Genomic DNA, 21,587 nt, shown 5'->3' with positions numbered 1-21,587 from the left:
GGATGAGAACCAAGCATCGGAAGCGCCATCCATATAAGACTGAGGTCCCCGAGAGCGGATGGCTGGGGCGTGGCCTGCTCTTGATGGGGGTCACGCTCCCTCAGAAGGAGCGGGGACATAGCTTAGGGTTCTCCTGGATCCATGGCTGCCCCCTTGAGGCTCCCTTGGACTCTGCATTCACTACCCAAGGCCCTTCTTTGTGTGCCTCCTCCGTGAGAGATCCAGGGGGTGGCAACACAAGAGCAGGGCCTTTTCTGCAGTGGCTCCCCATTTGCAGGATGCTCTTCCCGGGGAGGCCTGCCTGGTGCCTTCATAATACACCTTTGGGCACCAGGCGGAAACGTCCCTCTTTAAGCAGGCCTTGGGCTGATTACACAAACTGTGGTCTTTTAAAGTGTGTGTTAGAGTGGGGGGGCTTTTGTTTTGTTATTATGGTATGCATTTGTGTGTTTTGGGGGACAGGAGGCGGGCAGGTGTGGAGGAGTCCCTGGTTCTGAATGGGGTAACTGTGCCCCTGAGAGACCAGGTGCGCAGCCTGGGAGTCATTTTGGACTCACAGCTGTCCATGGAGGCGCAGGTGAATTCTGTGTCCAGGGCAGCTCCATCTGGTACGCAGGATGAGACCCTACCTGCCCGCCGACTGTCTCACCAGAGTGGTGCATGCTCTAGTTATCTCTTGCTTGGACTACTGCAATGCGCTCTACGTGGGGCTACCTTTGAAGGTGACCCGGAAACCACAACTAACCCAGAATGCGGCAGCTAGACTGGTGACTGGGAGCGGCCGCCGAGACCACATAACACCGGTCTTGAAAGATCTACATTGGCTCCCAGTACGTTTCCGAGCACAATTCAAAGTGTTGGTGCTGACCTTTAAAGCTCTAAATGGCCTCGGTCCAGTATACCTGAAGGAGCGTCTCCACCCCCATCGTTCTGCCCGGACACTGAGGTCCAGCTCCAAGGGCCTTCTGGCAGTTCCCTCGTTGCAAGAAGCCAAGTTGCAGGGAATCAGGCAGAGGGTCTTCTCGGTGGTGGCGCCTGCCCTGTGGAACGCCCTCCCAACAGATGTCAAAGAGGAAAACAACTACCAGACTTTTAGAAGACATCTGAAGGCAGCCCTGTTCAGGGAGGCTTTTAATGTTTAATATATAACATTGTGTTTTATTCTTCTGTTGGAAGCCACCCAGAGTGGCTGGGGAGACCCGGCCAGATGGGTGGGGTATAAATAATATATTATTATTATTATTATTATTATTATTATTATTATTATTATTATGTACTTTGAAGGTGGTCGGAAGAGGTTCTTGGGAAAGGGCTGGCACTTTCAAGGCAACAGGCTTTGGGGGAAACCTTTTCTATTCTCTGCCCCGCCACTTATTTTCTCTCGCAAGTGCTGTTTCAGCAGACCTAGAGGAGGACCCTGACCTGTTTGTGAGGCCAGTCTGGTGTCCAAAAAGACGGAGGAGGCTCTCCTTTGTCCCCTGCCCTGCCCTGCCCCCGAGAGCTGCCCCAGGAGGAGGCTGGCGGCTGCTCGACTTGGGGAACGGCCTCCCCAGGGAGGGGGGCTCTTCTTCCTTGGAGGTTTTCAAGCAGAGGTTGGGTGGCCATCTGTCAGGGATGCTTGAGCTGAGATTCCTGCATTGCAGGGGGTTGGACTAGATGACTCTGAGGGGTCCCTCCCAACTCTACCATTCTAGGATCCACAGTCTGAGCGAGCAAGCACAGAAGCACCCGAGACCCTGCCCTTGAGGACGAACCCCCCCCTCATTCCAGCCCCCCTCCCAGGCTCCCTTCTGCTCTGGTCCCCCCCCCCCCAAGCAAAGCACAGGAGAGAGTTTTGCATCCCCCTTCCCTTCTGCTCTTAGCTGCTGCTTTTATATCTATATATATCTGATGCTTTTCTCTTGCTGGCCATTTTTAGAATCGCACTCTTTCGTGCTTGCAAGTCGCCTCGAGGTCACTTGCTGCAAATAAATAAAAGGTGAGGCCTGCCACTCAGTATCTTCTGCGTTATCAGCAAGAGGAATTCAAGGGCCCAGATCCCTGCCACCCACCCACTTGCACCCTGGGGGGGCATGGCTGACAGAGCTGGACCCATGGCAATTCCCTCCCTCCTTGGGGGGGGTGACCTGTTAGCCTTGGCTGGCCCTTCCAGCAGCAGTGTGAGTCACCCAAACACCCCCCCTCCCCATAGGGTCTGAGCTCTTTGATGGGAGACTTTGATGGAAGAGAGTGAAAACCCACCTTGCAGTTGCTCCTCTCCTAATAATAATAATAATAATAATCATATATTATAGAATCATAGAATCATAGAGTTGGAAGAGACCACAAGGGCCATCCAGTCCAACCCCCTGCCAAGCAGGAAACACCACCAAAGCTTTCTTGACATATGGCTGTCAAGCCTCTGCTTAAAGACCTCCAAAGAAGGAGACTCCACCGCACTCCTTGGTAGCAAATCCCACTGCCAAACAGCTCTTACTGTCAGGAAGTTCTTCCTAATGTTTAGGTGGAATCTTCTTTCTTGTAGCTTGAATCCATTGCTCCGTGTCCGCTTCTCTGGAGCAGCAGAAAACAATATTTCTCCCTCCTCCATATGACATCCTTTCATATATCTGAACATGGCTATCATATCACCCCTTCACCTTCTCTTCTCCAGGCTAAACATACCCAGCTCCCTAAGCCGTTCCTCATAAGGCATCGTTTCCAGGCCTTTGACCATTTGGGTTGCCCTCTTCTGGACACATTCCAGCTTGTCAGTATCCTTCTTGAACTGTGGTGCCCAGAACTGGACACAGTACTCCAGGTGAGGTCTGACCAGAGCAGAATACAGTGGTACTATTACTTCCCTAGATCTAGATGCTATACTCCTATTGATGCAGCCCAGAATTGCATTGGCTTTTTTAGCTGCTGCCTCACACTGTTGACTCATGTCAAGTTTGTGGTCAACCAAAACTCCTAGATCCTTTTCACATGTACTGCTCTCAAGCCAGGTGTCTCCCATCCTGTATTTGTGCCTTTCATTTTTTTTGCCCAAGTGTAGTACCTTACATTTCTCCTTGTTAAAATTCATCTTGTTTGCTTTGGCCCAGTTGTCTAATCTGTTAAGGTCATTTTGAAGTGTGATCCTGTCCTCTGGGGTATTAGCCACCCCTCCCAATTTGGTGTCGTCTGCAAAGTTGCTCAGGATGCCCTCAAGCCCACCCATTATGTATACCCCACCCATCTGGCTGGGTTTCCCCAGCCACTCTGGGTGGCTCCCCACCAAATTTTAAAAACACAATACAGCATTAAAGATAGTTGTTTATTTCCTTGGCATCTGATGGGAGGGCGTTCCGCAGGGCGGGTGCCACCACCGAGAAGGTCCTCTGCCTGGTTCCCTGTAACTTTGCTTCTCGCAGGAAGGGAACCGCCAGAAGGCCCTCGGAGCTGGACCTCAGGGGGCTGTGGAAGGTGAGGAAAAGCTCCAGAGCCTCCTGGGGGCAGCAGAGGAAGGAAGGACAACTCCCCCCTCCCTCCCACGGGATGGGGGTGGCTTTAGGTTGGCAGCGTAGTGGCAGGTTCAGAAGTCCAGGGTCCCTTCCCAGCCACCCCTCTTCCAAGGTGATACAAACTTCTAAGAAGATACAATTATCACTGAACCTTATAACTGGGAGGGATCCCGGGGGTCATCTAGCCCAACCCCCTGCAATGCAGAAAGTGTAGCTGGAAAATCCCTGGCAGGCAGCCACCCAACATCTGCTTTTAAAAACCCCATTCCCAGGTTCCCCCATCCAGGAAACTGAGGGCTAGTGAATGTACGAGGGGGTTAAGACTCCGGTCTCAAAGCCAAGTTTCTTTCTTCTTTCTCTTCCGCCACGTGAAGCTGACCAGGGAACGTGTCTCCTAAGTTCTTGCTGCTGCATGGAATGACGCATGAATCTGACCTTGGGACATTGTAAGTCAAGCATTCAAACGGACTAACAGTGTGGCCTGTTCACTGCATATTTGAAAGCTTCACTGTGCTGTGTAATTCTGTGATTCTCAACTCTTGCTGGAGAGAGCGTTGAGTCCCGTGCCTCAGATCTCAGGATCCAGCTAATTCTTTTATTAATGAACCTGACACGGGTTATATACCAACCCCAGCCTTTCCTTTTTGGGTGTGTCCCTTCCAATAGGATTCTACCCGACAGAGCTTGCCCCACCTTCCCTTGAGACTGAATCATAGAGTTGGAAGAGACCACAAGGGTCATCCAGTCCAACCCCCTGCCAAGCAGGAAACACTGAGACCCTTGCACACTCGCTCTCCCAAATACTTTGGTCTGGCCACCCACAACTCTGGGACCCTTCCTTTTGAGGGGCAGAGAACAGCTGGGGGGCTTCTGGCTGAAGTTCTCTCGCTCAGCCCGACCTGGACACGGGCAGAAACGGCGCCCCCCCCCCCAGCAGCCAGAAACTTGCCAAGTGCCCACTGCAAGGCCCTCCACCCTCTCGTGACTCCAGGAGCGAGGATGCCCCTGAAATTGGGGCACTTGCCCCACAGAAGCCCCCCATCCCATCCCATCCCACCCTTCCCCCTGCCTTTACGGCTGATGTGGCATAAAAGACCAATTGCTTTTTATTAAACATTTTCGTCTGTTTTCACCACACACTCCAGAAAAAAAAATGAGAAAAAAATAAATTTGACATAAAATAAACTCGAGAGCTAGAGAGAGAGAGAGAGAGAGAGAGAGAGAGAGAGAGAGAGAGAGAGAGAGAGAGAGAGAAGATGCCTGGGGAGGCCAGAGTGACCTGAACCCCCATCCAAAGGGAGGAAATATGTACACAGGCTCTGAGTTCGAGGGGGGGGAAGGAGGCAGAGAGAGAAAGAGAGAGAGAGAGAGAGAGAAGAAGCAGCTCTTTTTATGTACAGTACAAATCCCGCGGTAATTACACCAGGGGGGGGGCAAGTCCATGGGGAGCAGGCAGCGGGGACTTCACATATGTACAATCTCTTTATATTATAATAATAATAATAATTCATCATCATAATAATACGTATAAATATCTACGGTGCCCGCCTGAGCCACCGTCATTGTCCGGGGTGGGGGTGGGGGGTGGGGAGAAAGAGGGGTGGGGGGGTGAGAGCGGGGAGGGAAGGAGAGTCCTTACAAAATAAATATGGGGGTCAGAGAGGGCGGAAATGGTCGGGGGCTCAAAGCGGGGCTGGGGGGGGGGAGAGGGTCCGGGGCGATGCGCAGCGGGGAGGGGGGGGGGAGAAAACAGCCACGACAACCACGAACTCTTGTGCCGAACACCTCTCACCCTGCGGCAGCTGCAGCAGCTCAGGAACCAAAAAGCACAACGGGGCAGGCGGGCGACGGACGGGGAGAGCCAGCAGCAGCAGCAGCACCACGCCAAGTGTGTGTGTGGGGGGGGTTGGCCCCCGTCCCCTTTGCTTCTCTCCATTTGGGGGGGGGCGCAGGGGGTTCCCACCCATCTCGAGGGCCCCGCTTTGGGCTGGCTGGGCAGTTCAAAAAATGGCTTCTTTGAGAGACAGAGAAAGAGAGTTTGTCAAGCCCCCTCTCCCCCCCCCCCGGTTGGAAATGGGGGGGTGGGAGCCTAGAGGGGGGGGCGGCTTGAGACCAGAGAGGAAAGGAAAGAAGAAAAGAGTCAAACCCCCCCCCTTGCGCTGCCCCCCACAACACAGAGGAAAAGAGAGCTATGTATAGAGAGAGAATAAAGAATCGAGAATAACCAGAAACAAAGGTTGGGGGGGGGGTCACTGTACATAGCAGGCAAAGCCCTTTGTCAGAGGATGGAGAGCGCAGAATGGGGGGGGAATGGGGGGAGGCACAGCCTTGCCTGGGGGGGGGACTGGGCAGTGCGGAGCTTCGGGGCCTGGGGGGGTCCTCCCCTTCCCGCCCAGCCTTCCCTTCCCCCGCCCCTCTGGAGAAGAAAATGAGCAAGTGGGGGGGCAGCCCCCACCCGCCATGGCAGCTGGCTGAGGCAAGTGCGCGTGGCAAGGGAATCGGGACCAGCCTCCCCCCTGCAGGCGAACTTCCTGCCCCCCCACCCCAACAGCAGAGGGGGGGCCCGGGAGGGGGGGCCAAGAGGGACCAGCGCCCTCCCCCCCCTTGCTGGGGCTGCTGCCTTGGGAGGGGGAGGTCAATGCTGCCATGGGGGGGGAGCAGGTGGGGAGGAGGAAGGGGATGCCACTCCTGAGAAATACCTGGGGGGGGAGGGAGGGAGAACCCCCACTCTGTTTGGGGGCAGAGCAGGGGAAGGCGGTGCTCTGTGGGGAGGGGAGGGGTGGGGGTCAGAGAGGGTGTGATGGGGGGGTTAAGATTGTCGTCTGTGTCCTGCTATAAAACACCCTGAAAATGTTCCCGGCCCCCTCCCTGCGCCCGGAGGCAGGCAGGCAGGCCGGACCCCCGCCCCGCCCCACCCACCCCACAGCGGCTCAGGGAGGTGGGGGGAGGCAGGGGGCGGCCGCTAGTGCTCAGACACGGTGTTGCGAAACTCTCCATTTTCCGTGATCTGGAGTCGCGGGGGCGGAGGCGGTGGCCCGGAGTGGATCCCGTTCCAGGGCTGCCCCATAGCGGCGCTCAGACGCGGGTTTGCTGCACCCACGGCGGAAAGCTGCCTCTCCTGTAACAGAGGGGGGGCAAGAGGGGGCACTTATTTATTAACGTTGGGGGGTGCCGGCTCTCGCAAGGCAGCCCCCGCCCTTCCCGCTTGGGCCCCAGAGGACCTCCCCCCACCCAGCAACGGGGCTCCTCAACAGCAGCCCAAGGGTGTCCAAGGGCCTTCCTCCCCCCATTTGCGGGCTCCATGGGGCTGGCTGGGACACCCTGTGGGTGGGGTCCGCCGCCCTCCCTCTCCCAGGGCTTGGCCTGGCAGCTGGGTCAGCCCATGGGGCATCTGTGGGGCCAGCCAGGCGTCCCCATGGAAAGGCTGCAAGGCAGGCGGGACTGCAGCGACCCCCGTGCCCACAAGTGGCCCCTGGCTGGAGCTGAGTGCATGAGGCTGGGCTGTGTCCTTGGCCCTGCCCCTGATTTCAGCTCCCCATAGCAGCCCCTGCTGGGTGGAGACGCCCTTTCCTGGCCCTGCCCTGAGCCCCCCAGCCAGATAGGCCCCACTTGGGTCTCCTCCTCTCCACCTGCTTTCCCAGAGGCCTCCATCCTGCCCCCTTCCTCACACGGGGAACTGCTCACCCCCCACCCCAGCCATTCCCAGGGTGCTTGTTATGGGTGCAGGCCAGACCCTCGGCTGCAGCAGGCCTCCCCCACTACTCTGACACCCAGGTTCTCTGGGGTTCAGCCCCCCCTTCCCCATCCACACTGGGGTGGGGACAGGCTTCCCTCACTGGCTGTGTTGGGGGGACCCCGAGAGGAAGTCCAGACTTGGACGTGTTCACCGTGCATTTTACGGGGTAATCAAGGACTATGGCACACCTCTCGGAAAGAGAAGGGTCCTCCTCTGCGGACCCCAAGCTTAAAGCCCACCCTCGGGGGCCCCAGGCTGGGCTGAGTGGGGCACAACTTGAGGCCTTTCCCCCCTGAGCAGGGGGGGGGGAGAGGAGGGCCCCACATGGGAGACCCTTAGGCCAGCGAGGGAATGCCCTCTGCCTTCGCCCCTTTCAAAGAACCGTTGACAGGGACGAGGCCGTTGTCATTTGCATTGACCAATGGGGGCTCTGTCCCCCAAAGGCTGCCATTGGCCAGGATGCTCAAGGGCACCCCCAAAGCCCCTCAGGAGCACCCATAGCCCCCCCAAGATGGGCAAAAGGGAGGGAGCTGAGGGGACACCCCGTGGCAAGCGGAGGGGAACAGGACAGGCCTTTTGGAAGCACCTAGGAATCCTGCTCCCTCCCCTCCCCTTCTCCAGACCCCACAATTCCTTTCCCATCTTTCCAGGCCCCCGCCACCTTCGAACCACCTACACGGAGGGTGGGGGCAAAGCTGGGCAGGACTGAGCACAGGGGGGGAATGGCGCCGTTATCACCCTCTGTGGAAGGGTGGCTGGGTGGGGGGTGGGTGCCCCCTCACCCATTCCTGGGGCTCGCTCATCCTCTCCCACACTGAACCTTGGGGGGAGGGCAGCAGTCGGGCACCGAGTTCCCCAGGGACAGCCGCCTCCACCCACCCACCCCCAGCCCCCCATGCCCCCACTCCCGCCCCCCTAGCTGGCACTAACCTCTTGGGCCAGCTGTCCACCACCACTCGCCCGGCCCCCCCCCCTGTGCCTGGGAGGGTCCGGCCCCCTCCTTGCCAGACCGGTGGTGGAGGGGGGTCCTCCCACACCACACCCTCCCCCCACATGCACAAAGGACCCTGCCCGCCCCCACCTCCAGGCACATGCGCAGGCTGCAACCCCCCCCTCCCGCCGCCAGGGAACAGACAGTACTGGGTGTCCAAGTGGAATGTGGTGCGGACAGACACAAGACAAACGGGGGGGCAGCAGTGCGGGAGGCGGGGGGCCTGGGGTCACGCAGGGGGGGCAGGCTGGGTTTGGGGGTGCCCCTGTGGTGCTTCTGGCCTTCCTGGGGGAGGAGGAGGAGGAGGGTGTCCAAGAGGCTGCTCCTGCTGCATGTTAACAGAACGGCCCCTCCCTCCCTCCCTCCGACTGATGTGGGGAGGGGGTTGCTCAGAGGGGAGGGCCCCCATGCCCCCCTCCCCCATGAGCAGCAGGTGCCCACTGCCAAGCTTTTGACTTGAGGACCCCTTTCCCCCCAGAATGAGGCTGTCCTCCTACATATAGATGGGCACCCAGTGGGGTCCCCCTAGAGGGTCACCCCCCCACACCTATAGGGACATAAAGGAGGAGCAGGAAGAGGAAAGGCAGGGGGAGGGAGGGAGGGGGAAGAGAGGGTCTACTCCTGATGGGGGGGTGGGAGAGGGGCGAGGGGCGTGTACGGGACCCACCTGGTCGGCTACTGAGTGGCGGGTGTCCCCCCGATCCCTCCATGTGAGAAAAGCTGAGTCATACAGAGTTACCTGGTGAACAGCTAGGATGAAACGGAGAAAACACAGTGATTGGGTCAGGGGGGGACCCCCCCCAGCAGTTGTGGGGCAGTGTGGGGAGGGGGAGGGCCTGGGCAGGGCAAGGAGCTGGGGCAGGTGGGCAGCATCTCCCCCAGCCCCCCGTCCATCTCTTTCCAGTGCCAAGGAGGCGGACGAGGGGCTGGAGGGGGAAGGGCTGCTCAGCCACGGGTGTGCTGGGGGGGGAACCCTGTGTACCCCCCCCCCAGCCAGGCTGTAAGAAGAGCCTTATGGATGGTTCCCCAAGTCGCAAGCCCAGAAGCCGCCCTGTGTTCCAGGCAGGAGGTGGGCTTCAGAGGGCCGAGACTCTGGCCCTGGGTCCCGCCTGGCTCTGCTGCTCTGGGGAGGCTCTCACTTTCCATCGCAGGCACTCCACCCACCCCCAGCCCCCCCCCCCGAAAACTGAGCACAGACCCTCTGGCTGGAGGAACTCCTGCTTGGCAGAGGGGGAGCGAACGGGACAGGGGGCAGCCCCTCCCCCTCCCCGGGGGACTCCTGGGCGCCTTCTGGCACCTCGTTCCAACTTGGTCAGGGCCAGGCAAAGGGACTCTGGATCCCACCCCCCTACCCAGTGTGTGGGGCCGGGTCTCAGCAGGCGGGGAGCCCCCCTCCCTCCCTCCCTCCCTCCTTCCCTGCCCAGGCCCAGCCCCCTCCCGCCATGCAGAACGGGGAAGAGGCAGAAGCGGACTCAGGCGGTGGCAGGGTGGGGGGGGCGGCATGCCCGGGGGGCGAAGGTGAGCAGACGGAGGGAGCGATGCCGGGGGGGGGGGGAGACGCAGACAGGGATGGCGATGGAGACATGGGCTAGAACAATGACATTGTAATTTCCACCTGAGCGTCGAGCAGCCGCTTCCGCGGTTCGGAGGCGTCGAGGGCGGCCGAGTGATCCCTGCGCAGCTCCTCCTCCACCAGCATCAACCTGCAGGGACAGGCTTCACTGGAGTCAATCCGGGCCCCCCCACCCAGCAGGCAGGCGGCGGGAGCCGGGGCCGCCAGCAGCTGCGGGAAAGGGGGGCTCCCATGGGCGGCCCTGGGGGAGCAGCCGGCCGTCCGGAAGCCCCCCTCCCTGCCCCAGGCCCCACCCCGCCAGGGGCCCCCCTTTCCCGCAGCTGCCCAGCTGGGGGAAGGACAGAGCCTCTTGGCCGGCCCCTTCTTCTGCTGCCCCCTCCCTCCCTCCCCCCAGGGCCTCCCCGCGGCTCCGACCTGCAGCTCACCTGCCAATGATGCTCTTGATCTGGGAGTCCTTCTCCACCTGCTGCTGCCGGAGGCGCTTCTCGCTCTGCTCCAGCCGCTGCTGGTACTGCTGCAGGATCTTGCTGGTCTGCTCCTCCTGGCTCAGCAGGCGCCGCTCGTACTCCTCCAGCTTCCGGTTGGACATGTGCAGCCGCTCCTTCAAAGAGTGGATCTCCTCCTCATACTCTTTCACCTGCACCGGGGGGGGGCACCCAAACGAGGCTTCATTTGGGTATCAAGATTGGCACAAGTGCCCTCAAGGGGACCCTGTCTGATCCTACAACACCACTCTAGTATCGCACCAACACGAACCCCCTCAAGATCAAGCCCTGAGTAGTAAGGGCTCCCTTTCCTACCCCTTCTCTGTTGCCTGAGACTGTATGTAACCAGATTTCTTTATGAATGAATACAGTGTATTTCTAAATGAAACCCCCTTTTTCCTACTCTGGCCAAGGGCTCTCAAGGATGCAGGGAACAGCCATAATCCCTTAAGCAAGAGGTCAGGTAGCCAGGGTGGTGCTCCTCTGCATATCCATAATCCATTCAGGTACCATCTCCTGCCATTCCCAACCCGAAGCCAGAGGCAATACTCACACCTGGACCCATTGTTTTTCCCCACCAGGAACTCAAGGATCCCCTCCCAGATACTTACTGGTACCGGTACTTGCTTGACAATGTCCTGGGACATCGTGCATTGTTACCTTATGCTAATCCTGCTTACCTCCTGTTTACCTGTATGCTAATGCCCCTTGCACCTTCCCCTTTTCTGACGTTTTACCCTGTCACAAGTGATGTATGCATGATGCTTTCGATGTGCATTATGGGATGGTGGTGGGAAGTTTTAAAAGTTCCTGCAGCCCTGTTCACGGTGTTCAGTCTGGCATTGAACCTGCTGCGCAGTAATAAACATTGCTGTTTGCTCCGGATCGTGGCTGGACTCCTTCCTTTTATACTCCGCAACGACCGCAGGCCCTTGCCTGATGAGCTGGGTGGCTGAGCATTCTCGCACCCAGAATTTTGCCCTAACAGGAGCCATCTTGCAACCGAGTCTGAAAGCCGCCCCGCCCCCAGCCCCGTGGAGCCCAAGCAGGCTGCTTCCCAAGGACCGCCCGCCCCCCTTACCCGGTCCAGCCGACTCTCGTCCATGGACTTGGAGTACTCCTTCAGCTTGTACTCCTCCCGCTCAATGTGGGAGCTCTCAATGTCCGCAGAGAGGTGGGGCATGTTGGACACCCAGGCGACTGTCCTCTCGGAGGCCGGCATGACAGGGTTCAGCGTCGAAGGCGTGTGTGATTGCTGCAGAAGGGGCAGAAGGGGCACCGGGGGGGGGGAGAGAGAGAGCATGTCAGTTGGGCCCTCCAACCCACCCCCCGGCCCCCGTTTCCACCAGGCCCCATCACTCTCATCTCTGCTGAGAGTCCATGGACTCTGTTACTCTCCCCTGAAGCTTGGAAACAACTCTGAGCAAAGTGATGGCGGGAATTGGGCCTGTCCATGCAAAGAGTGGACTGCAGGACATTCCGTGAATGGCGCACCCCTTCCCCCTGGACTGGCAGAGCTAAGAATGACCCCTTTGCCCCACTGGATGAGAAACAGCCATGGTGACTGTGCCCAGCACAAAACATTATGCCACAGCAGACACAGACATCCGGAAAGTAGTAGCACCACATAGAATCATAGAATCCTAGAGTTGGAAGAGACCACGAGGCCCATCCAGTCCAACCCCCTGCCAAGCAGGAAACACCATCAAAGCATTCCTGACATATGGCTGTCAAGCCTCTGCTTAAAGACCTCCAAAGGAGGAGACTCCACCACACTCCTTGGCAGCAAATTCCACTGCCGAACAGCTCTTACTGTCAGGAAGTTCTTCCTAATGTTGAGGTAGAATCTTCTTTCTTGTAGCTTAAATCCATTGCTCCGTGTCCGCTTCTCTGGAGCAGCAGAAAACAACCTTTCTCCCTCCTCCATATGACATCCTTTCATATATTAGACACATGGCTATCATATCACCCCACATTTACACCTCCATTCAAAACCCCATGAATCCACACTCTGTAAGACTAACTCCTTTCTTGTAACTTGAAGCCACTGGTTCGAGGCCCACCCTCCAAACAAGCTTGTTCCCTCTTCCATGTGGCAGCCCTTCAGATATTTGAAGACGACTCTCCTATCTCCTCTCAGCCTCGTCTTGTCCAGGCTAAACATACCCAGCTCCTTCAACTGTTCCCTCTAAGGCTCGGCTTCTAGACCCTGGATCATTTTGGTTGCCCTTCTGTGCTCACATTCCAGCTTGTCAACACCCTTCTTAAATTGTGGTGCCCCGAATTGGACACAGGATTCCAAGTTTGGTCTGACTAAAGCAGAATAGAGAGGGACTATGACTTCCCTTCACCTGGACACTGGACGTCCGCTCATGCAGCCTAGATGAGCATTAGCTTTTTTTTGCAGCATCACATTGTGATCCACCAAGACCCCTCGATCCTTTTCACATGTACTGCTAGGGAGCCAGGTGTCCCCCATCCTATATTTGTGCATCTGGTTCTTCCTGTCCAAGTGCAGAACCTGACATTGGTCCCTATGGAAATCCGTTCTGTTCGTTTGGGCCCAGTTCTCCAACCTGTCAAGGTCATCTTGAATCCCAAATCCATCTTCTGCAGCATTAGCTACCCTTCCCAATTGGTGTCGTCTGCAAATGGGATGAGCATCCCCTCAGGTCCTTCTTCCAAGTTGTTTATAAAGACGTTGAACAACAAACAGGCCCAGGACAGCACCCTGAGGCACCCCACTGGTCGCTCTTTTCCAGGAGCGCTCTTTGTGTTCAGCCGGTCAACAAGCTACAAATCCACAGATCCTTTCAGCCTCCAAGCAGTCAGGTGGAAGAGGTCTGCCTGAGGACGGAAGACTGGATCCTGACTGAGATGGTCCGGGAGAAGGGGCAGCGTCCAGGGTTCCCACATTGATAGATTCAACAGATCTGGAAAACACAGTCTCCTGGGCCAGAATGGAGCTATTACCCCCAATGGTCACCAGACCTCCCTCCTCAAAGTATCTGACTGATAAAGATGGTACCTTGTCTGAAATGATTTGGGAGGCTTTGACTACGTTAGAGAAGAATCAAACAGGGAGGGTGAAAGGTTTAAGACGCTACCTGCAAAATTATAAAAAGGCCTGGGGAAAGACATATAGCGATTTGAAGAAAATGATTGTTGTTTTAAAAAATTGAAGTTATGATATTGAGAGGTACAGGACTTGATGGACTGTTGGAGCGAAAGACTTTGTTCCGATTTGTGAGACAGGATGCCAGGCCAAGATGGAAGGAAGAAGCCTCGGCCAAAGAAGATAAAGAAGAAGATGGACAAAATAAATTACTGAACTATGCAGGACTAATTATTACAAAAAGGGGCAATTGTCCAATGCATAATTTTTAAGCTTTGTGTACAGATTTTTACATTAGTATAACTTGTAAAAGTCACTTGTAATGAGATGAAGAAGGTTTTAAAATTGGCTTGTTAAGTATATAAGGTTTTATGGGTGTGCATAGACAAGTATTGGACTGCAAGAAGATCAAACCTATCCATTCTGAAAGAAATCAGCCCTGAGTGCTCACTGGAAGGACAGATCCTGAAGCTGAGGCTCCAATACTTTGGCCACCTCATGAGAAGAGAAGACTCCCTGGAAAAGACCCTGATGCTGGGAAAGATGGAGGGCACTAGGAGAAGGGGGTGACAGAGGATGAGATGGTTGGACAGTGTTCTCGAAGCTACGAACATGAGTTTGACCAAACTGCGGGAGGCAGTGGAAGACAGGAGTGTCTGGCGTGCTCTGGTCCATGGGGTCACGAAGAGTCGGACACGACTAAACGACTAAACAACAACAAAATAAATAAGTATATTATAATGAAACCAAGAGGGATAATAATAATAATAATAATAATAATAATAATAATAATAATAATAATAATAATTTATTATTTATACCCCGCCCATCTGGCCGGGTCTCCCCAGCCACTCTGGGCGGCTTCCAACAAAAAAATAAAACATAGTGATCTATTAAACATTAAAAGCCTCCCTAAACAGGGCTGCCTTCAGATGTCTTCTAAAAGTCTGGTAGTTGTTTTCCTCTTTGACGTCTGAATGGAGGGCGTTCCACAGGGCAGGCGCCACCACCAAGAAGGCCCTCTGCCTAGTTCCCTGCAACTTGGCTTCTCCCAATGAGGGAACCACCAGAAGATGGAGACACTCCTTCAGGTATACTGGACCGAGGCCCTTTAGGGCTTTAAAGGTCAGCACCAACACTTTGAACTGTGCTCGGAAACGTACTGGGAGCCAATGTACTGTAGGTCTTTCAGGACCAGTGTTATGTGGTTCCAGCGGCCGCTCCCAGCCACCAGTCTAGCTGCCGCATTCTGGATTAGTTGTAGTTTCCGAATCACCTTCAAAGGTAGCCCCACGTAGAGCGCATTGCAGTAGTCCAAGCGAGAGATAACCAGAGCATGCACCACTCTGACAAGACAGTCTGCAGGCAGGTAGGGTCTCATCCTGCGTACCAGATGGAGCTGATAAACAGCTGCCCTGGACACAGAATTGACCTGCACCTACATGGACAGCTGTGAGTCCAAAATGACTCCCAGGCTGCGCACCTGGTCCTTCAGGGGCACAGTTACCCCATTCAGGACCAGGGAGTCCTCCACACCTGCCCACCTCCTGTCCCCCACAAACAGTACTTCTGTGTTGTCAGGATTCAACCTCAATCTGTTAGCCGCCATCCATCCTCCAACCGCCTCCAGACACTCACACAGGACCTTCACCGCCTTCACTGGTTCTGATTTGAAAGAGAGGTAGAGCTGGGTATCATCCGCATACTGATGAACACCCAGCCCACACCCCCTGATAATCTCTCCCAGCGGCTGCATGTAGATGTGAAAAAGCATGGAGGGAAGTCAACCAAAACATGATGGCTTAATTGTTTATGATTTTTTCTTTTCTGTTGTTGTTCTGTTATTTTGGGAAAATCAATAAATTGCTACCAAAAAAGAAAAGAAACAAAAGGAAATGTATTATGGACACAGGTCGCACTTTACAAACATTCACCAAGCAAAAATTCAGTTATCCGAACATGAGGCTTTTAGTACCGAAACCTCCCTAGACGCACCACAGAGTCCGTGGTCAGGAAGACGGCAGACATTTCCCCACAAGAATCAGTAGGATTTGTTCCTTTGTTATGCGAGTGGAAATTGTGAACTCGCAACGCAAATGCTCACCTAACAAACCATATCTGGGTAACACATTGCGTTTGGTAAGTGGCATCTGCAGGCGGGGGAAACCAGCCCAGCCCCGAGGTTGCCTCTCCCCTCACCGGCAAGCTCCCCATAACGGACCAAAAACTGTACTCTGCCGAGCAAATTTCATAGAATCATAGAATCGTAGAGTTGGAAGAGACCACAAGGGCCATCCAGTCCAACCCCCTGCCAAGCAGGAAACACCATCAAAGCATTCTTGACATATGCCTGTCAAGCCTCTGCTTAAAGACCTCCAAAGGAGACTCCACCACACTCCTTGGCAGCAAATTCCACTGCCGAACAGCTCTTACTGTCAGGAAGTTCTTCCTAATGTTTAGGTGGAACCTTCTTTATTGTAGTTTGAATCCATTGCTCCGTGTCCGCTTCTCTGGAGCAGCAGAAAACAACCTTTCTCCCTCCTCTATTTGACATCCTTTTATATAGAGGAGGGAGAAAGGTTGTTTTCTGCTGCTCCAGGGGCCAATGAATTGAATCCTGAGAGAAAAGAGAGGAAACTATTCCTTTTCCGTAGCTAGAAGAGACGCTCCACAAAACGAGGAAAGAGGACAAGCCCCTCCTGTCGTTTTTGCAGGAGGCCAGTTTCAATCCATCCTCTGGAGAGCGACGCTTCTCAAACCTTTTCCTCTGGGCCACACTTTCAGAATAAAAATCTGCTTGCCCCAAGGTGAATTTTCTTCTTCTAATCTCAGCTCGTTACATACAGTGAAGATACCAGCTAGCCTGACATCTGGCTGGTTGATAGGGGATCAAATACTTATAATCAAATACTTCACCTTATAATGCACATCAATCTCTGACTTTTGCCTTCTGGGTTTCTGGGGTTTTTCCTGTTGTTATTCTGTCTCTCACAGCTACAATAAACCTACCATTAAAATTATGGAATGGTCATTTCTTCGTCAGAGGGCAAACGGGCAAATTTAGCAGGGGATCAAATACTTTCTCTCCCCCCCCCCACTGCAGGGATGCATTTTAATCAACTGATTGCTTGTTTTTATGCATGTTGTCATGGGCGTACGCGGGGGGACCCCCCCCCAAAGTAAAAATTTTTTGCCGTATTTTATGGACCAGAACCTGCACTTTTCCCCTCTGAAAACTGAAGGGGAAAAGTCGCTGCGAGTTATGGAAATCGGGCTGTTTTCGCCCCCTCCGCGGCTGCAGACAGCGACAGGAACGTGGGAGGGGGGAGGAGCAGCCTGAGCTGGGGGGGGGGCAGATGGGAGCTCCATCCTTCCTTCCTTCCATCTTTCCTTCCCCCCTCTTTATTTCTTCCTTTCTCTCTCTCTCTCTCTCTCTCCCTCCCTTTCCTCTCTCTCTCACCCTCCCCTTCCTTTCTTCCTTTCTTCCTTCCTTCTCTCTCTTCCCTCCCTCCCTCCTTCCTTCCCTTTCTCTTCCCCTGTTTTGCCCCCACCCCTAGTTTTGATCCTGCATGCTGTATAACTTATCTGATGTTAGCTGCTCTGAGCCCAGCTCCAGCTGGGGAGGGCAGGGTACCTATATATATATATATATATATATATATATATATATATATATATATATATACATATATCTCTGGGGACCCAGGTGGCGTTGTGGTTGAACCAGTGAGCCTAGGGCTTGCTGATCAGAAGGTCGGCAGTTCGAATCCCTGCGACGGGGTGAGCTCCCGTTGCTCGGTCCCAGCTCCTGCCAACCTAGCAGTTCGAAAGCACGTCAAAAAATGCAAGTAGATAAATAGGTACCGCTCTGGCAGGAAGGTAAACGGCGTTTCCATGTGCTGCTCTGGTTTGCCAGAAGCGGCTTAGTCATGCTGGCCACATGACCTGGAAGCTGTACGCCGGCTCCCTCGGCCAATAATGTGAGATGAGTGCGCATCGTTTCCAGGCCTTTGACCATTTTGGTTGCCCTCTTCTGGACACGTTCCAGCTTGTCAGTATCCTTCTTGAACTGAGGTGCCCAGAACTGGACACAGTACTCCAGGTGAGGTCTGACCAGAGCAGAATACAGTGGTACTATTGTACTTCCCTAGATCTAGATGCTATACTCCTATTGATGCAGCCCAGAATTGCATTGGCTTTTTTAGCTGCTGCATCACACTGCTGACTCATGTCAAGTTTGTGGTCTCCCAAGACTCCTAGGTCCTTTTCACCTGTACTGCTCTCAAGCCAGGTGTCACCCATCCTGTATTTGTGCCTTTCATTTTTTTTTGCCCAATGTAGTACTTTACATTTCTCCCTGTTAAAATTCATCTTGTTTGCTTTGGCCCAGTTGTCTAATCTGTTCAGGTCATTTTGAAGTGTGATCCTGTCCTCTGGGGTATTAGCCACCCCTCCCAACTTAGGGCTCTCCTCTCCTTTAAGACCCAAACTGACTATCACACTTACGTCTACCGCCTGCACAGAGATGTCTGCAAATGTGAGATGAAGGCTGGCAACGTCGACCCCGCCTTGCGGGAATCCCTTGCAGACGACTGCAGTGCCAGGAGACCGACAGCCGTGACCAGAGGAGGAATGACCGCTGTGAGGAGCTCAGAGAGAAGAAATGCCATGGGGCACCTGCAGAAGCACAGCCGGACGGCTTCACCTGCCCCAGCTGCAACTGAACATGTCTCTTCCCCTATCAGTTTCTACGGCCACAGCAGTCACTGCAAACTTCCGTTCAAAAGGCAGCACTCCTCCATTGTCTCCCAAGACAGATAGGAGTGATCACAGTGCATTACAGGTGGAGCAAAATAAAACTTAAAAAACCACCGAGAGAGAACAATCAAGTGTACTGCAAGGGGAGAGAACGATCTTGAGATCTTGTATGATCTCCCTGTCCTAGGGGCTGAAAGCAGACTTCTCTCCCGCTCAAAGCGAACAAAAAATGGCGGCTCCCACCAAAAGACAATGACCGCACCCGGCTGATCTCTTAAGGCAGTGTTTCTCAACCAGTGTGCCTCCAGATGTTTGGGGACTACAACTCCCATCATTCCTGACCACTGGTCTTGCTAGCTAGGGATGATGGGAGTTGTAGTCCCAAAACATCTGGAGGCACACTGGTTGAGAAACACTGTCTTAAGGGAGATCCTGCTTGCTGGCAAGGGGAATTGCACTCGTGGCAAGCAATGAACTACTCTGCAGGAGCATTTCTGACTTGACTGGGATTGCCTCTTTCCTCTCTCATGCAGAGACCGACGCAAGACTGTTATCCGTGCCGTCCTCCCCTCATTCACAAATCCTGCCAGCTAATAGCACAGGAGGGAAGGAGCCAAGAGGACCCTCCGGACCGGAAGCTCTCTCTCTGCATTGCTGCATCCTCTGGGTGGGAGCCCCTCGAGAGAAAGCCTTGTGCTGGCAAGCGGGGCCAGGGAAAAGAAAAAACTAAACACCCAAGTTTTAGAGAAAGACCTGAGGGGAAAGGAAGCTAAAGGAATGGACCCCCCCCCCAAAAAAACTTTAACACTATTGTTATTATTATTAGGACATGGGTGGCGCTGTGGGTTAAACCACTGAGCCTAGGGCTTGCCGATCAGAAGGTTGGCGGTTCGAATCCCCGCGACGGGGTGAGCTCCCGTTGCTCAGTCCCAGCTCCTGCCAACCTAGCAGTTTGAAAGCACGTCAAAGTGCAAGTAGATAAATAGGTACCGCTACAGCGGGAAGGTAAACAGTGTTTCCATGTGCTGCTCTGGTTTGCCAGAAGCGGCTTTGTCATGCTGGCCACATGACCTGGAAGCTATACGCCGGCTCCCTCGGCCAATAATGTGAGATGAGCGCGCAACCCCAGAGTCGGTCACGACTGGACCTAATGGTCAGGGGTCCCTTTACCTTTACCATCACATAGAATAACAGGAAAGGCAAATCAGACACACACAGAAGAAGACTTGAGGCAAGGATAAGAATGGTCACAGTGTCAGGATAGGACCCGGGAGAGACCTCGGTTAAAATCCCGCTCCGCCCCGAAGCTCAATGGGTGGCCTTGGAACAGGGATTGGCTCTCAGCCTAGCCTGCCTCGCAGGGTTGTTGGGAGGGAGAACCATGCCTGCATTCTGGGGCTCCTTGCAGAATAAATGCAATGAATAAATGCTTGCGAGAGTAATCAATCTTGTGAATCGCCCTGAGATCTTGTGATGAAAGGCAGTATATCAATCTCATAAATAATAGTAATAAATAACAGCACACTCTTAAAAGGGCCTCTGGCTTGTCCATTACAGTGGTGCCTCGCTTAACGAATGCCCTGCTTAACGAAATTTCCGCTTAACGAAAGGATTTTTCGAGCGGAGGTTGCCTCGCTAAATGAATGCGTTTTATGAAAAATTCGTCTAGCGAATCGCGGTTTCCCATAGGAATGCATTGAAATTCAATTAATGCGTTCCTATGGGCAAAAAAAAAATAAAAAAAAATTTCAATGCATTCCTATGGGATTCGCTAGATGAATTTTTCGTTATAAGAAAAGACCCATGGAACGAATTAAACTTGTCTAGCGAGGCACCACTGTACCTCTAAATCCACTAGATTCCACCTGGTTTTCATTGGACCTTTAAAGCCTGGGAAAAGGGGCTGGCGGGGGGGGCGTGTTTTCAAGGGAGGCTGTTTCTGCTCGGCGTGAGCCACCCGCCCCGCCCTGCTCACCTGCTTGGTGATGGATGGCTTGAGGGCGGAGGGGGTCTCCTTGTTGACGGACTGCTGGCGGGGGCGCGCCTGGCCGTAGGTGGGCTCGGGCTGCAGGAGGTTCCCGCTGGAGGGCCGGGGCTTCTGGGCGGAGGAGACGGTCAGCTGCTGGGACTTGCCCCGCTGGCCCTGGGGCTGCGGAGGGGCTGCGCGCTGGGGCTGCTGGGGCCCGATGGTGATCTGGGGGGGCGAGAGCATGTTCTGCAGGTTCTCCTGCAAGGAGAGCTGGCGCTTGGTGAACTCGGAGCCCTGGCGCGTGAACTCGTCGCTGTAGCTGTGGCTGTGGATGATGTGCTTGCTGGCCGAGAGGTCTTCGCTCTTGCTGTAGCCGTGGAAGGGGGCGAAGGCGTCCGGGTTCCCCTCCGCCGGCCGGTGCGGGTGGGCGTGGCTGTGGAGGGGGCCGCCGCCGGCCGGCCCGTCAGAGGCCATGTGGAAGAGGGGGTTCTGGAAGGAGAGGGGGATCCTGAGCTGCTGGGCCGCCGAGGAGGAGGTGCCCCCACCGCCCCCGTCGGCGGTGACGCCCATCTGGCTGAGGCGCAGGCCGGCGGCGATGCTGGAGCCGCTGCCCTGCGAGAGGCGGCTGTGGCGGAGGCCCAGCCCGGCGGTGATGGAGGCCTGGCTGCTGTTGAGCAGGTCGCCGGCGCTGTGGAGGTTGGAGATGCTGTTCATGCGGCTGTCTTGGAGGTCCAGCATGGAGACGCTCTTGTTGACGCTCAGCACCTTCTGGTCCGGCTCGGTGATGTCGGAGCTGCTGGTGCAGTAGGCCGGGGAGGAGCGGGCCAGCGGGGGGCGGGCCACAAAGAACATGTCCTTGGAGCCCCCCTTCTCGCCCTTGGTGGGCGATGGCAGGCGGGTCATGTCCATGGAGCTGCAGGGGGGAGAGCAAGGGGGGGGGCTTACCTTCCAAGTCCCAGACTGCAGAATCCGGGATCGGCAGCCGTGTGACACCGGAAGTTGCGTCAACGTAACTTCCGGTGTCGCTTTGCCCTTCTATGGGCAACAAAAATGGCCGTCGCCACCTTCAAAAGTCACTTCTACGCATGTCAGGAAGTATGTCGACGTAACTTCCGGTGTCACTCCGCCCAGCTATGGGCACAAAAAATGGCCGCCGCCGACACAGGAAGTCACGTCTATGCACTTCCGGGCATGCGTAGATGCCACTTTTGAAGCCGGAGTCGGCCATTTTTGGTGCCCATAGAAGGGCAAATTGGAACGAAAAAAAATGGCCGCCGACAGGAGAAAATAACGGAGAAAAGTGGGAGACGAAGTGATACGGGGGACCACCGGGAAAAGGTAAGTAAAAACGGGGGTTTCCCGGGGAAAACGGGGTACTTGGCAGCTATGGTGGGCGGGTTAAGGCCCCTCTGCAGGAAAGAGGGCGGCAGCAGCAGCAGCTGCCGCCCCACTGACCTGGGGAGTGCCCACTGCCC

General features: G+C 55.2%; 1 protein-coding gene across 9 annotated transcripts in view; it reads right to left on the bottom strand.

The window, feature by feature from the left end:
- Positions 1–5,907: 5,907 nt before the first annotated feature.
- SYNGAP1 (synaptic Ras GTPase activating protein 1) overlaps positions 5,908–21,587 on the bottom strand; it is a 59,940-nt gene continuing 44,260 nt past the window's right edge. For 5 of the 9 annotated variants that reach the window (XM_060271097.1, XM_060271096.1, XM_060271098.1 and 2 more), the window contains 6 exons: positions 20,119–21,025; positions 11,352–11,525; positions 10,211–10,422; positions 9,828–9,928; positions 8,880–8,962; positions 5,908–6,603 (listed from right to left, as the gene is read on the bottom strand). In XM_060271097.1, the coding sequence (XP_060127080.1) occupies positions 6,448–6,603; positions 8,880–8,962; positions 9,828–9,928; positions 10,211–10,422; positions 11,352–11,525; positions 20,119–21,025 (1,633 nt within the window). In that variant the 3' untranslated portion in view covers positions 5,908–6,447. The remainder of the gene's footprint in view (positions 6,604–8,879; positions 8,963–9,827; positions 9,929–10,210; positions 10,423–11,351; positions 11,526–20,118; positions 21,026–21,587) is intronic. The other 4 variants (XM_060271102.1, XM_060271103.1, XR_009557071.1 and 1 more) reach the window with 3 other exon arrangements.

This window comes from Zootoca vivipara, chromosome 2 (genome assembly GCF_963506605.1).
Source record: "Zootoca vivipara chromosome 2, rZooViv1.1, whole genome shotgun sequence".
Classification (NCBI taxonomy): Eukaryota; Metazoa; Chordata; class Lepidosauria; order Squamata; family Lacertidae; genus Zootoca; species Zootoca vivipara.
Note: the sequence above shows the minus strand (reverse complement) of the source record. Positions and strands in the feature narration are given on the sequence as shown.